The following is a 15,982-nucleotide window of genomic DNA, read 5'->3' on the forward strand; positions in this document are numbered from 1 at the left end:
ATTATACTGTTATTGAAACAGCAGCATCAGCAGAGTAAGGCAAATTTATCAACATGTTCGTTATTGGCATCGGATACCCACGCACACGTTCGCTTTACATATATATATTTGTTGGCTGCTTGATGCAAGTATTGGTGTTATTGTTTTTTTTTTTTTTTTTCTTTTCTTCTTATAATTACTGTTGTTTGTTTGTTATTGTTGTTACTAATATTATTGTTATTCTGTTGTTGCTACTTGCACTTCACTTGAGTCGTCTTCTGCGCCGCCCCCTACACAGCATGCGCTCAACTTTTGACGCGACGCTTTCGCTCTCGCTCACGCTCTTCGTCTCCCTCTCCCACTCCCACTCCTAGCGGTCTTTCACTCTGTGGCGTCGTTTCGTTGACTTTCAGCAATGTCCTCCTCTATTGCTTTCTATTGGGGGTCCTTGATTTGCGGCTTCTGCACTCTGCGTATTCAGAAACAACATCATGAGCACGTGTTTCACTTGCATTCATTGCAAACAAATAAATAACAATCAAGCACTCACGTCAAAATAAAGTTTACAAACAAATTACATATACTTCTACTTGCAAGTACTAGCTACGATAATAATAATATTAATACAAATCAAAACTTTTACCATGATTGCTTTTTTGTGTCTAGCTTGCTACGTCAGCTTTTACTTGCTTAAAAATATATATTCGTATATGTACATATGTATATACATACATGCTCACACATATGATAAATGATTGAGAAAATTGTAAACTTTGTTTGCCAAATCAATTTTGTTTGTTTCTTTCCATTTCACTTCATTTTAATTTTAATACTTGACCTAACACATTTCTATTCTTCACTCTTCTTGCTCTGTAATTATTTGCACTCGATCAAGAATCAAAATGGAGAGTCCAAAGTGTTTCGTTTACAGTTTAAATTTGAGCCAATCGCCTCTCTACGTAAGCGGGACCATAAAAAGAAGCCTGTAAATTCTGCAGTCCAGAACAGCTGCGACAGCGCATAGTAGAATGAAAGTGATTTTCTCCATGCCAAAGTCTCAGTATACCAACACATATGTATGCCAATGCCTGTGTGCGATAACAATTCAAATGCGATGCTTTCATTTTTTGGCGCCTCTGGCGCTACTGTGCACGGCTTCAAGCTTACTCTCACGCGGAATATGGGCAGATGTAAGAGAGGGAGAGCGAGAGAGAGACAGAGAGCGCGAGGAGAGCGCTCAAATTCGGCTTTGCCTGCCCAGCTGCTGGACTGACGGGCTGAAGACAGTTCAATGTAAAACTGCACAAATACACGTACAATTGCACACACATGTTAATTTAAAAACATATACATATGTATGCATAAATGTTGACATGTACATTGGAGCATATCATCGAAGCGGTAATGGACTACAATAATTTTTAATGTTTTCTATTGTGCATACACGCACTTATGCACATTAAGACGTATGCATGCAAACACTAATGCAACTAATTGACTTTACTGTTTGTTGCCTTGCTGCTGTGGCTGTAACTGTCGCTGTCGCCGCTATGCTGCTGCACTTTGTTTTATTCAATCTACCTTATCCTGCACTTTATACATTGAAAACAGAGAAAAGAGTAAGAGGAGGTGAAAACGTAGAGCTCCTTTGTTTGCGTATACCAAACACACATACCCAGAGACCCACCACATTTAAACAAACGCACACACGCAGACAGCACACAGACTCACGTACGCAATGAACCCGTTCGAATTAAGTTCTAAATGCACAAAGTAAAAAAAAAAAAGTTTATATAAATAAATAATAACAATATGGGCAAGTGGAATGAAAATTGAAAAGCTAACAATAAATAAACAGAGGTACAGGGCACAGACAGACAAACACACACGCGCACACAGACACAATAATAAATAGCAACGGAGTCAGTCGCACGCCCGCTTGGCACCTTTACGACATCGTCAATTTGGCTCCACCGGACCGATCGACCTGCTGCACTCCACTCCGTCCGACGACTTGAAGCTGCGAAATTTTACTGAAAAATCACTTTCGCCAGACAGGCGCCGTCGCCGTGCAAGCGACTCACACACACTAACATAATTATGTATGTATGCATGTATGTGCCGAAAGCAACCGCAACAGAATCAGTCAGCAGAGCAACAATGACAATCGAAAGAAGTTATCGGTGCGCTTACGTTGCTATCGAAAGAAGGAAATTCGCACTCTGCACTATCACACTCACACACATATATACACAAACACACACTCATACATATGTACGTGTGTGTATGAAATTACATATGTATATACGTACATATGCAAGTCAAATGTAAACGTTGAATGTAAAAACGAACAAATTAGATATCGGTTTCTCCCTATCCCCCACTGCAGCAATTGTATTCGTGACTATTTAGGCAAATTCACATTGTTGTGCTATCGAAATGGCTAACTGACTCTTGTTTTCAAATAAATATTTTTTCAACAAAATCAATTGGCAGATACAATAAATACATATGTATGTGTAGTTATGTACATACATACACATGTTTTCATTGCACACTGCCAAACATTACAGGAAATCTTACAACACACATTAATCTATATATTCGTATGGATGTATGGTACGATATGGATGCACATTCATACATTAATAGTCAGGTACAATTACCTCTGCAAAATACCTTACTGAAACTATGTATATATATACTGTGTGTATTTTAAAGTTTTGCACGATTGCACTAATTCGCCTTCGCCATATTTTTTGTGGCAAATGGCTTTTGATGTGTCGCAGTTATTGCATATGTATTTGTATAAACGCGAATAGCTCTTTTATTTGTTATTTATTATTCTCCTCGTTTTGTAGTCCAGTTTGTAAGAGTTTTATAAGTTCTATCACTTAACATAAGACATGCACTGTTTTTTTTTTTTTTAAACTAGAATTTAATGGCTTTAACTACAATATGCTCCCGAAACTTAGCAATCACGTAGGCGTGTAAATGTCTCCGGAATTATAATCTATGTACATCGTCTTCCGTGAACGTCTGACGATATTTCTTGCTCAAAAAGTGTGACCAGAGTGGTTTGTAAAAGAAAACAACAATGTGTTTAAAATACCATAATGTCGCATTTTACGGGTGATCTTTTCGTGAAAAATATTAATAACTATTAAGATAACCCCATAAATCGAATTTTAAGTGCAATATATATTTAACATACTGTAATTGTTCTGCAGGCGCAAATTCGAGACATGACAGCTTTTAAAAATATCGATGTTTACCTAAATGCATTGTTGCTTTATTACCAATTGCTATCGATATTGGCCATTGGAATTTGGTACATCAGCATCAGCTGGTGCTATTTCATGGACATTTTTCATATATACATATGTACATACGAACACAACATATGCGTTACACTAAAAATTCAAACAAAATTTAATTAAATTCGATCGATATGTTTAACAAAAATTACTTTTGTAAATACAAAAAATTATAGCTACTTTATTAGAATCTACTCCTTTTTTATTATTATTATTATTTAGTTTTTATTATATTTTTGAGCTTACTTCCCGTTATTTTTACTTTAATTAATACTGCATCAATTAAAGTGTTTATTATAAATATTTCTTTTTAGGTATACATTTTTAGATACTGGGCGCACATGAATGTGGATAAATGTTGTGTGTAAGGGAGTTGAGTACTTCAAGTCTTTTTGTGTGTTTTGGTTTTTATTTAATTAGATAATATATCCAGGCATTAATAGATTGATGAACTTAAAGCACGACGGAATGAAAATTGAATTTTTACACTTCATTGAATTTCTTTAGTTATAGATTTATGTTTAAAGTAGCATAATTTAACCCCGCCATTAGCTAGTTCGAACGAAATAATAATTTAAGATTAAAAAAAAAAAACATTGAACGCTCTTTTTTTTCATCTATTCTTTTTTTCTCTAATTTTGTACGAAAAATGCGTTGGGCTTCAGACCAGAGCCGTCCACCCGTAAGCCAACGTATGCCCCCTCCATTTTCGTTTTACTACTTCAAAGCTTTGAACGGATTGTCCCCCTAATCCGTTATTTCCCCTCCCTTCTGGGCAAGCCCAACGCATTAAGCGCACAACTTTCCCCCGTTCCAGTTCCTGTTTTCGCATTTTCTCCGATTGTGAATTTATCCTGCGTTCTCTTCTTCACGCTATCTCTCTCTCTCTCTCTATCTCTCGATTTACCTCTCATGTTCTCTTTCTGTTCATTTCATGCAGTCTTGCTTTAGAGTTCGCTGTGTGGTGTTTTGGCGTCGGCTGTAGGAGTGGGTGTTACCTGCTCCTCCTCCTTCTGATCCTTTGGCTGCTCAGCTTTGTCCTTGACCGCTTCTTCGGTTTTGAAGTCGGCGTTGTCGCCGCTACCGCTGCCACTGCCTTGAACTGTCTCTTCAACAGGTACAGGCTCCTTAGGCTTCTTATCGACCTTCGCCTTAGGTTTCCAAATCTTCATCTTGTTGGCCATATACTGAACTTCGCGATCCAGCGTGGCCATCTTTTTCATCATATCCTGCACCGTTAGACGCACATCCGCATTCCGGCTGAGCTTCTTCTGGGCGGCGACTTCGGTCTTCAGCCAGGTGCTTGACTCTGTGATCACTTTGACGAGCGTGTCGATCTCCACCTGGGTGAAGACATCCATCTCGGGATTTGTGTCCTTGGTGAGATTACGTGCCGTCAGAAGGAACTTTTCAGCGCTCTCGATCATGCCCTTGAAGGACTTGATCGCATCCGGACGTTCCTCGTGCTCCCAGTGACGACCGAGGAATACACTTGACAGCTTTTTCAGCTGCTTCAACTTCTCCTCATAAACTTCGGGCGTACGATTATCCTCATCCTCGTACAGCCACTCGGACAGCTTGCTGCACTCGGCTAACAACTCCTCCTTCTCCGCGTCCGTGGCACACTCCGCATAAGGCTTTTCATCCAGCTTCTGCTGGACCTCGATGATATGCGATTCGAGTGCATTGAATGTGGACTCCAAGCGAACGCGCTCCTCCTCTTGTTTGTTGATAGCCTGCAGCTTAGCCAGAGCGTCGTTGTAGCCGCTGCCACTCAAAGGCTGTGTAAATCTAATCTCTGTCTTGTGGGCCACGGGTGCCTTGATGGTGACTAGTTTGATGGTCTCATTCTTGGCCTCGGCCTTGTTCTCATCTACATTTTTGGTGGGAACTGAGTCGTTGGCATTACCGGCCTTCTTAGTTTCATCATCAGGCTTGGGATCGGCTGGCTCCTCGCCGGATTCTTGGTCATTGGGCGTTGGGGTTTCGCTGCCCTCAGCTTTCTCAGCCTCCTTGGTGAAGAGTTTGCTGATGGTGCTGCCTAGCTTGGCCAATGTGCTATCCTCGTCCTGCTCCTCGTCAACCTTTTGCTTCTCATAAACATACTCGACGCCCGTGCAACGGAAAATGCCAGAGTCATCCATATAGAAGTACGCCTTGATGCCCTTATTGTCCACCTGATCCTTCTTCGACTTCTCCAGCAGATCCTTGACCTTCTGCAGTTCAACGCGCGTGATATTGAGGCTTCCAAGAGCAGCAATATCCTCCGCGCTGTAGCGATCCAAGTCTCCATAATTCACATAGAACTCAAAGTCATCCGTGTGCTTGTTGAAGGTGATTACCTTCTTCTGCGGATAGGGATTCATCAGGGCGAAGAGCACACGCTTCACTTGCTTCACGGCTGCACCATCGCCCGGATCACGTTCAAAGGACACTTGCAGGGGGAAGATCACTGCATCCTTAACTATGAACTTCTTCACCTTAAAGCCAGAGGACAGATCGGCTGCCTTGTAGACGGCGCCCATGGTGGCCGATTCATCAGCATTCAGATTCTTGCCCAGCTCCTGTTTGATCAGCTGCTTGATTGTCTCCTGAACACGTGGCACACGCGTGCCTCCGCCAAAGAGTATCACCTGAGTAATCACATCCAGCGACAGGTTCGACGTGGCGAGAGCATCCTCCAATGGTTTAGTGGTGCGTGGCCACAGATCAGCGCATAGCTCCTCTAGCTTCTCGCGCGACACCACCAGCTTAAAGTCCTGATCCTCCAGCAGATTCTCAATCTGCGCATAATGTTCTGTGTTGGCTGACAACACGTTCTTCACACGACCCGCCTCCTTGAACAGTTTGGCCAGCGCCCGTGGACTCTGTGTGACATCCGTCTTGGTCTTCTTCAGGGCATTGAACTCCTGGGCTAAATAGTCGCGCAAGCGCAGCTGTATCTCCAGGCCGCCCAGCGATCGATCATAGCCAACGCCCAGCACCTGGACCACCGGATTGACCTCCTTGGTCTGCTTATCCTTGACCAACTGATAGCTGACCACCGCAGCGGATGTCTTGTAGGCGCCCATATCATAGAACAGGAAATACTGTGCCGTCTCATTGATCTCTCCGCGATGGAACACGCCATAGTTGAGCGCTACGGCCGCATAATCGTTGATCAGCTGCAGCACCTTCAAATTGGCCAATTGTGCAGCGACCAGCAAAGCCTCTCGCTCGGCCTGACCAAAGTATCCGGGCACCGTTAGCACACATTCGGTGATCGATTGCTGTGTCGATTCTTGTGCGTATTCCTTGGCCTTGACCAGCAGTTGGGCAACCAGCTCCTCCACGCTGAACTCCTCGGTGTCGCTCTTCTTGAACACCACCGTATTGCGCTCCTTGTCGCCCACGATGGTATAGTACGGAAAGCGTTTTCTGTAAATGAGCAAAGTTATTAGAAAAGGACCGGAAAGGCATGCAATAGCTAACCTACAACTAAATCTCAATCTAAGATAGTGTCTTTATATAGCCCTAACAGCCCTTAAGAATGAGAAATTAAAAAAAAAAAAAAACAATGCTTAGTTGAAGGCCCTAGTAGCCAGTGCGTAATTTTAAGTTTGTTTAAATTTTATGTTAACTTTAACATCTAATGAATAAATAAATAAACAAAGAGTTTTATTTATTTTGTTTTTATTTTGTATTAGTAAGTAAAAAGATGTTTTAATACTATATATAATAATTCGTACAGCTGTTTTACGCCGCTGGCGTACGTAAATAACTTTCGAGAAATTACCATGCAAATTTCAAATTTCTTATTTATAACGATTTTCCGCCAATTACTTATCGCTACATGTCTATGTTAGTTTTGAGCATTTATTTTTAAAAATTTGCGCGATAGCAGCTGTTAGCTTAAAACGTTTACAGTTTGCTAACATGACGTGGCCCACACATGCTCGGACACAACGCGGCATCGAGAGAATGTGTGTGTGCAAGAGAGACAGGGAGAGAGAGAAATGTAAATATACAACTCACCTGTACAGATCAACAATGGGATTATCAATGGTTTTGCCCAGCAAATCCAATAGATAGCCATAGGCGGCCGATGGATCGCGTATTCCAATTGTTTGGGCATCCTCGCCAATGGTGCGCGTATTATCGCGGAAAGCGATGATGGCCGGTGTTTTGCGCTTGGACTCGCGATTCAAAGCGATCTCCATTGGCACGCCCGGCGACACGACGCCCACTTTCATCCACTCACTGCCGAGATCAACAGACATCACGGCGGCCCCATTGCTGCCGGTCAGTTGAGATGCCATGATGCACAGACAGGCGAACAGCATTGAGAGCGAAAGGCAGCCGCCGGCTGTTGACGAGCTCAATCTTTGATTGGCCATTATAATGCAGACTCACTGTATACAAAAAAGAGAACAGATAGATATATAAAATATATATGAGTGTCAGTTGGGCACGGGAGCAATAACCTCTTCTGTCTTATTTGAAGCACAATTCAATTTTCGTTTCCCTTTTCTTTCCCCCTTTTTTTTTGCCAACGCAAGCAGCAGCGGCAGCAGCTGTTAGGCCCACCCCTTGCACTTACGTTTTGATTTTCTATTTGATTATTCTTTGATTGCGGCAAATGCCTGCAGCGAAAATGATTGAGTATAAGTGATCCGTGGTTAACGTTTTATTTCAACAAATGCTTGCCAATTAATAAAAATGTCGCTAGCCGCCGACTTTCAGGTGTTGAGGGGCTAACTTTGAAGAAGAAGAAATCGTTGACGTGTTGATTTGGAAGTGAACGTCAGACTTCGATAATTCAATGCATATTGCCGATACACGTATATGCACAGCTGACTTGCAGTGTAATGTGAAAACCGACAGATGGCGCTATCTAACATTGAACACAAATGTTAAATAACATTGAAAAAGCTTTATTCGATTTAGTTATGTTTTTAATTTCCTGCTTTAAGTAAATGCACAATTACACAAACACACATATATACACACATATTTAAAGACACTTCTTTCTTTTTATCTATAGTTAGCATATTTATTTAACATGCTACATGCCAGACATATCGGTTAAATCAGCAAATGTTGCAATCATTACAATTATGCGACCCACATAACTCACCTTTAGTTGCTGAGAAATGCTAAAATATATTGTTACCATATACTCTACAAAAGACACAAGATACAAGTTGATCAATTATAGCATGATGTATACATATATTGTATATTATCGATGTCATGGTTTTCTAGCACATGGTAATGCAATACCTTTTCCCTTTAATCAATTCCAGTTAAGTGTATCTGAGCGTCTGATACACAACCAAAAAATAGAACACAACTAATATACAGCAACGCCAACTCAATTAAAATATATACATATGTATGTATGTATGTATGCATGTGGATATATACATTTGCATAAGAAAGTTAGGTAGAAGTCATAAAATGACTTCTGTGCATTTGGCTCAACCGAAATTGATCAAAATAACAGCAATTTCCCTTGCGTAATGTCTTTTGGCTTTTTGCTGATTGGGATGTTCCGAGCTCATAAAAGAATATGCCAACCGAATTTTGTCGATCATAATTATTCAGCGACGAACATGCACGGATCGCATCTATTAACGTTTTTGGCCATCTTCTGCCTCGTGGCAGTGACTACATCAGACCACCTGGCGGCTAGCAATGAGCAAGTGGAGGACTTCAACATCCCGGAGGAGAGCATAGACGAACGCTTCTCGCGCTCATCCCAGGGTATTCCCCAGCAGGCCTACGGGCCACCAGTTCTGTACAGCTCGGGATCAAACTATCAATCTAATTCAGCGCCAGCTGCTCAAAGCTATTCAGTACCTGCTGCTCTAACTTACGCTGCTCCAGCTGCTCCAAGCTATTCAGCGCCCAAGGGTCCTGTTTATTCTGCGCCTGCTGCTCCAAATTATTCAGCACCAGCCCCTCAAGGTTATTCTGCACCCGCCGCTCCAAGCTATTCAGCACCATCCGCTCCAAGTTATTCAGCATCGGCCGCACCAAGCTATTCAGCAGCCAAGGCTCCAAGCTATTCAGCACCCGCCGCTCCAAGTTACTCGGCACCCAAGGCTCCAAGTTATGCCGCACAAGGGGTTTCAAGTTATACAGCACCCGCTGCTCCAAGCTATTCAGCAGCCAAGGCTCCAAGTTATTCCCGCCCGGCCGCCCCAAGCTATTCAGCACCAGCCGCTCCAAGTTATTCAGCCCCGGCCGCCCCAAGCTATTCAGCACCAGCCGCCCCAAGCTATTCAGCACCAGCTGCACCAAGTTATTCAGGATCAGCTGCTCCAAGCTATTCAGCACCGGCCGCACCAAGCTATTCAGCACCAGCTGCACCAAGTTATTCAGGATCAGCTGTTCCAAGCTATTCAGCACCAGCCGCCCCAAGCTATTCGGCACCCGCCGCTCCAAGCTATTCAGCACCAGCCGCTGCAGGCAATTCAGCACCTGCTGCTCAAAGCTACTCGGCACCATCTGCTCCAAGCTATTCAGCATCAGCCGCACCAAGCTATTCAGCACCAGCCGCTCCAAGCTATTCAGCACCGGCCGCTCCAAGCTATTCAGCACCCGCTGCTCCAAGCTATTCAGCACCAGCCGCTCCAAGCTATTCCGCACCAGCCGCTGCAGGCAATTCAGCACCTGCTGCTCAAAGCTACTCGACACCATCTGCTCCTAGTTATTCAGCATCAGCCGCACCAAGCTATTCAGCACCAGCCGCCCCAAGCTATTCAGCACCCGCCGCTCCAAGCTATTCAGCAGCCAAGGCTCCAAGCTATTCAGCACCGGCTGCTCCAAGCTATTCAGCACCCGCTGCTCCAAGCTATTCAGCACCAGCCGCTCCAAGCTATTCAGCACCCGCCGCTCCAAGCTATTCAGCACCAGCCACTCAAAGTTATTCCGCACCAAAGCCCCCTAGCTATTCAGCTCCTAGTTATTCTGCACCAAAGGCTCCTGTTTATACTGCTCCCAGCTATTCAGCACCAGCCGCTCAAAGTTATTCCGCATCTAAGTCTCCAAGCTATGCTGCTCCAGCTGCTCCTACTTATTCTACACCAAAGGCTCCTGCTTATTCAGCACCAGCCGCTCAAACTTATTCTGCGCCCAAGGCTTCAAGTTATTCAGCACCTGCCGCTCCAAGCTATTCGGCACCCAAGGCACCTGTTGCACCTAGCTACTCAGCACCCGCCGCACCAAGCTATTCAGCACCAAAGGCTACCGTATATTCAGCGCCCGGTGCACCAAGCTATTCAGGTCCTTCTGCCCATTCTAGGCCTGCATCTCCGAACTACTCAGCACCGGCCGCAGTCGGATATGTAGCGCCGAAAGCTCCACCACCTGCCGCATATACAGCATCAACGACTTCTGGCTACTCTGCACGTATGTACAATTCCCCCGTATTGGCATCCGTGCATAATGCAGGATATGGACAAGCATCAGGTGGCCATGGCGGATCTTCAATTCCAGCACCACCTTGTCCAGCCAACTATGTATTAAGCTGCAAAAGCGTCTTTACTCCTGCCCCGTGCAGTCAAGGCGCAGCATATTAAGCATTAATGTTGACCATTTGATAAATAAAAATTATGACAGAAACATATTTACGTTAATACTCACTCTGATTTGGGTAAATAATACACTTTTACTTAAATACATACAATTCATTTATTTTTGTATTGAAATTTAATAGCATATTCGCAACAGTTTTTGTGCAATCCTTGCATGCACTCGTGCAGCACCACTCTCTCTCTCTCTCTCTCTCTCTCTCTCTCTCACACTTGTTCACTCTGCGGTTAAAGCTACATATGTATATATATGCAACACACTGTCTACCTTCAGCCACACTGTTTGGTTTATGTTATGGCATAGTTACAATGCAGAGAGCTGATTTCCTCTCGCTGCCCTTGTGTTGGTTGCAGGGCTGCCAACTTAGCCTTTTACCGGCCAGATCAGGCCTTTTTCAACTGCCAATTGCAGGAAAAATTTTAATCTGGCTACTGGCGGGAAATTTGGCTTTTTTAAAAATCAAACCAGCATTATTTAAAGTGCCTTTAAAGTACTTGAATATTATTGGCACAAACAATTCGTACACTGCCGAGGAGAAAATTGACAAGTAAGAAAGTTCTAGTCGAGACTGCTCGAGTACGATCCCCTGAAGCCTTCGAGCAACTGGTATTTCAATAATTCTTCGCGTCTTTCTGCTTACACAAGAAACAACACATACACATACACACACACGCACACACGTATTGGCTGCAATGTGTGCCTACTATTGGAACTTAAGCGCTTAATAACTTTTCTTGTGGATGGACTTCTTTTAACGGACATTAAAAAGAAAATCGACTTAGCTTATCGTCCTGATCAAGAATATATATGCTTTTATACCCCAATTTCCCATTTTCAAAGTGTATAAAAACTGAAATTGCTATATTTCTGGCTATTCTTGAATTTGATCTAGCCTTTTCTAGCTGGTTTGAAAGGTTAATTTAGCATTTTCTTGCCCGGAAAAGTTGGCAGCACTGGGTGGTTGCCGCTGTCCGTAGGTATGCCACAGGGAAGAGTTAACGGAACGCTCTCGCGGCCCGCGGGCGCTCGCTCTTTTTCTCATTTTCTACTGCTGCTCCGCTCGTGCCATGCGTTTAGTGTCGTCTCTTTGTTATTCACTTCACGAACGAACGCGGCAGACGACGATAGGCAGCTCTCTCTCAACAACTTGACGAGATTGCTACATCCATAAACAACCCTGTTGATTTTGTGAGTTGCTCTTTCAGTTAATATTCTCAATTTGAGTTGTGTGGTTAGTGTTGGTGTTGCTGTGGCTGCTGTTGCTATAGCTGTTGCTCCTGACTGTTGCTTCCGTCGGCAATTTTAGCGCCAACAATAAGAAAAGAATCATTATTATTATTACTTTCAATTTGAGTACTGTCACAATGAACAACACACAATCGCACCCAAAGCCGCAGATTGTGTGGGATGAAGAGCATACCGTGAAGCTGATCAAGGCATACAAGGCGCAGAATGTTCTGTGGAATCCAGAAAATCGCGGTTTCCTGCATCGCAATGCGAGATACGATGCCTGGAAAGAGATGGCCAATGTTATGCAGTTGACCATACGCGACGTTAAGAGAAAAATGAATTCGCTAATTGGCGTCTACAGATCACAGTACCGCAAGGGTGTTACTAATCCTCGCTGGTGGGCCAGTCACATGTCCTTTATGCAGCCGAAGGTAAGCGGTAAACATACACCTTTACACAAACTGATCTAATTTTGTCTTTAAAGTGGCATAGAAAGGGAACCATAACAAAAACTAAAAAATGTCCACACAAATGATCCGTTTTGGTACATTTTAAGCGAGTATACACATACATACATATGTACATACATGCATACATATGGTCATGCGCTCATGCGGACGTAAGACAAAACAAAAGGGCGCTAGTGCGAGAAGCTAGCTCGCTGGGAGCGTAAACACGATGAACGAAAGAGAGCGAATAAAAACTCGTAACGATCAAACTTATGGTACGTGCGTGTATGAGAGAGCGTCGACAAAGCTATTTTCATTGCCTATGTATGCATGTAAATGGTATAGTATGTACATATGTATGTCAATTTGCTGCAAAATGCTCGTTATCGTTAATTAGTCAATGCTTATGTTCAAAAGAACGACACTCGTGTCAGATATTGAGCTCAAGTAACTATCGATATACATACATATGTATGTATGTATATTGGTCTGCTAAATAAGCTTCTTCTGTTAAATGAATGCGTGGGTAGACATACGTATGTATGTATCTGCATGCAAATAAGAAAAGTATGAAATGTATGCAAAATACATATGTATATGTACATATGTACATACATATATGGACATACTCTTATTGCATTGCAAGAAACTATTTGATATATTTATTGTATTTATTGTATGCATTCATTGCATTTGTCTTTTAATTCAATTCAATTTCAATTTATTTCACTCTTCGTTATAATTACATGATGTTGTGAATCGTATTTTACAATGTCTAAAGAGTTTAGGCTAATACGTAGTCCTTTTCTTTTAAATAACTGACATACTCAATACACATACATTTATACATACATTTGTATGTATGTATTTATGTGTAGCTCAAAACAAAAGCAAGAAAGTTTTGCTCGTTTACGGCTCTCTCTCTCTCTCTCTCTCTCTCTCTCTCTCTCTCTCTCTCTCTCTCTCTCTATCTTTACTTTTCTGTTACGCTCTTGTCTTACGTTAAGGCGAGCGCGAGTGGTTTTCTGATAAGACACTCGGCTAGCATGGAACCAGTCTCGGGTTCCATGGCAGCGTAAATCATCTCTTTTTTTAATCTCACATCAAACGTGACAGCAATTCGACACCGTAAGAGAGCAACGTAACTTTTATTTTATTAATGTTTTACAATCTTAAATAGAAATCTTATATGTATGCTTATATGAATATAAAGAAAGATACTGAAAATTGTATACTTTACAATTGCTATGATTCGGTTTTTTGCAGTTGATTAAAAAACCAAACACTTTCGATCATTCTGAAAATAGCGACAATTCCATTGGGAACGAGCCCTACGACAGCGAACAGGAATTTATATCAGCCAAATCAACGCAGCGTCGGTATCAATCGGCATTCCATGAATTTCGCGCTGAATTCGAGCTGCCCAGACGTGTTCCGCTCCACGAACAGCAGCAGCAACAGCAACAGCAGGAGAAGGAGAAGGAAAAGGCGGAGGTAGTGCAGCAGCAGGAGGCCATCAGCGCTACCTTCCCGCTGATGCAAGATGAATTCGTACAGCTGAAGACTGAGCTGGAAGAGATCGAAATAGTTGAGCAGCTAGAGAACGAAAGTCCCCCAGCACAGCCAGAGATTGAGAGTCCCTCGTATCAGCCGGAGAATCTGGACGACGACGATGTGACACTCTATGTCAAATATCTGGAGTGCAAGCTAAAGAAGTATCCCCCGCACACACGCAATGCCATCCAATTTGAGTTTAATCGCATCATCTACGAAGCCGATCTGGGACTGCACGACAGGGCTTCAAAGTTTTCGTGAGTTTCATCAAATTGAGATCGAGCTAAAGCAGTTATCACAAATTTTTCTCTTCACAGATAGACGCGCAACCGATCTATAGAATATTATGTTTAAGTTCGTTTATCTAATCTAAAGATAGATGCAAAGCATCTGTAATACCATTCCCTAAGCCCATCAATATGCTGCGAGGATAATTTAGATAGTTTCTTTAAAAGAATTTCAATAATATTATCTCTATGTAAACTATTACTTTAAGATCGGAGACTGTTCAGACTAGTCTCGCCTCATCGTAATCTTAAGCCCATGAATGTGATTTTATAGATAAATTTGTGTTCCATATATGGTTATGATTTTATTTCATAAGTATTAAACCATGTTGATGTGCAATCAAAATACTTTCACGAAACAATTTTATGAAATGGTATATATATATATATATATTTACTTATCTATCTACGATCTCTTAATTGTCCTTGGCATTGGACACTTACCTCTGCTAGAAATCTGTAAGGAAGCGAAATGAACCGACGATGTCATGAGAATCGCAGGGAGAGGCATTGCTGAAAACCCAAATATCTTGCTCTTTGCAGAACATTTTTTGGAATCTCGTGATTCCTTCCTCCCCGACTCTCATATGCATACTTATATATGTATATACATACATACACTTGTACATATATACATATATATAAATATACTCCCACACAAATGAGAGCAAAACTCCTTTTCCTACAATTTGCTTTATTAAAATTTGGATTTTCCTTCCTCGAATTTATACGAAATATGCTCACCTGTTCCTTGGAAATTTACCAGCTGTAAAATCACGTTCCAAAATTTGTGTTTGTTGTTGTTTACTTATCAATTTTATTTTTGCAAATGTTTTCATGTCGTTTTACTAAGAATTATCACACTAAAAAGCAACTCATAATAAATCGTACAATTCTATATATATATATACATATATATGTGTGTATATATGTATGTATTGGGTGTATATATGTATGTTGTATATATAGGTATTATATATGTATGTATATATATTTACATATATATGTCTTTATTTGTGTTGTGTTTGTTTCATTTCCTTTTTTACTTAAACTTATTTAATTTAATATATATATATTTTTTTTTATTTTTTGGTTTTGTTTTACAAAGTTTTTTTATGACTAATTTCATTTTGTTTTGTTGTTGTTGTTTTTGTTCATTATTCTCCTTTTGTTTGCGGTCTATATATTTCATTAAAAAGCACTTATGTATTCTTAAATATCGATCGTTATGTATGTGTGTATGTATGTATATATGTATGTCTATGCAAGCGGATACTTAAAACAAATAATATTATTGTAAAAATTAACAATAATTAAAACATTTAAAATTTCATCTTCAATTGCGCCTTTCTTTGAATTGATCGCTTAGCGTTTATCGATTAGCATTGATCGATAGGTCGTCCTTTAATATCATATCTCTTCGATCATTCGATCATTGTACGTTTCTACTTAATAAAACTCAAGTAACTCTACGCGGAGAATATGTCAAAAAACTGGTCCATAGATTAAGAGGTATTATTTATAGTATATATGTATATGTATGTGTGTGTGTGTATATAAAATATATATTTAAAAAGAAAAAGAAAAA

The 15,982-nt window shown here is 41.4% G+C and overlaps 3 protein-coding genes across 13 annotated transcripts; 2 read left to right on the top strand and 1 right to left on the bottom strand.

Annotated features, from left to right (window-relative positions):
* Window positions 1-137: 137 nt before the first annotated feature.
* Grp170 (hypoxia up-regulated Grp170 co-chaperone protein) lies at window positions 138-8,085 on the bottom strand. 10 transcript variants are annotated; one of them, XM_089475486.1, is made up of 6 exons: window positions 7,876-8,085; window positions 7,311-7,687; window positions 2,659-6,713; window positions 1,655-1,739; window positions 1,484-1,571; window positions 138-448 (listed from the first exon to the last, which is right to left on the bottom strand). In XM_089475486.1, the coding sequence occupies exons 2-3, from the start codon at window positions 7,670-7,672 to the stop codon at window positions 4,244-4,246; spliced, it is 2,832 nt and encodes a 943-aa protein (XP_089331612.1). In that variant the 5' UTR covers window positions 7,673-7,687; window positions 7,876-8,085; the 3' UTR covers window positions 138-448; window positions 1,484-1,571; window positions 1,655-1,739; window positions 2,659-4,243. The 10 variants fall into 10 exon arrangements, with proteins under 10 accessions (XP_089331612.1, XP_089331610.1, XP_089331607.1 ...); XM_089475484.1 differs by having other exon boundaries at window positions 2,646-6,713; XM_089475481.1 differs by lacking the exons at window positions 1,484-1,571; window positions 1,655-1,739 and adding an exon at window positions 623-849.
* Window positions 8,086-8,291: 206 nt separating this feature from the next.
* Vml (Vitelline membrane-like) lies at window positions 8,292-10,908 on the top strand. The gene has a single exon (XM_018015732.2). It carries the CDS (start codon window positions 8,798-8,800, stop codon window positions 10,859-10,861), a length of 2,064 nt encoding a protein of 687 aa, XP_017871221.2. The 5' UTR covers window positions 8,292-8,797; the 3' UTR covers window positions 10,862-10,908.
* A 1,064-nt stretch (window positions 10,909-11,972) lies between these two features.
* On the top strand, window positions 11,973-15,982 carry LOC108619270 (uncharacterized). Of its 2 annotated transcripts, none has more exons than XM_089475498.1 (3): window positions 11,973-12,535; window positions 13,820-14,364; window positions 14,429-15,982. In XM_089475498.1, exons 1-3 carry the CDS (start codon window positions 12,239-12,241, stop codon window positions 14,445-14,447), a joined length of 861 nt encoding a protein of 286 aa, XP_089331624.1. In that variant the 5' UTR covers window positions 11,973-12,238; the 3' UTR covers window positions 14,448-15,982. The 2 variants fall into 2 exon arrangements, with proteins under 2 accessions (XP_089331624.1, XP_017871274.1); XM_018015785.2 differs by having other exon boundaries at window positions 11,975-12,535; window positions 14,425-15,982.

The sequence above is a fragment of the Drosophila arizonae genome, chromosome X, assembly GCF_054131065.1.
Source record: "Drosophila arizonae isolate 15081-1271.41 chromosome X, UAZ_ARI_1.0, whole genome shotgun sequence".
Classification (NCBI taxonomy): domain Eukaryota; kingdom Metazoa; phylum Arthropoda; class Insecta; order Diptera; family Drosophilidae; genus Drosophila; species Drosophila arizonae.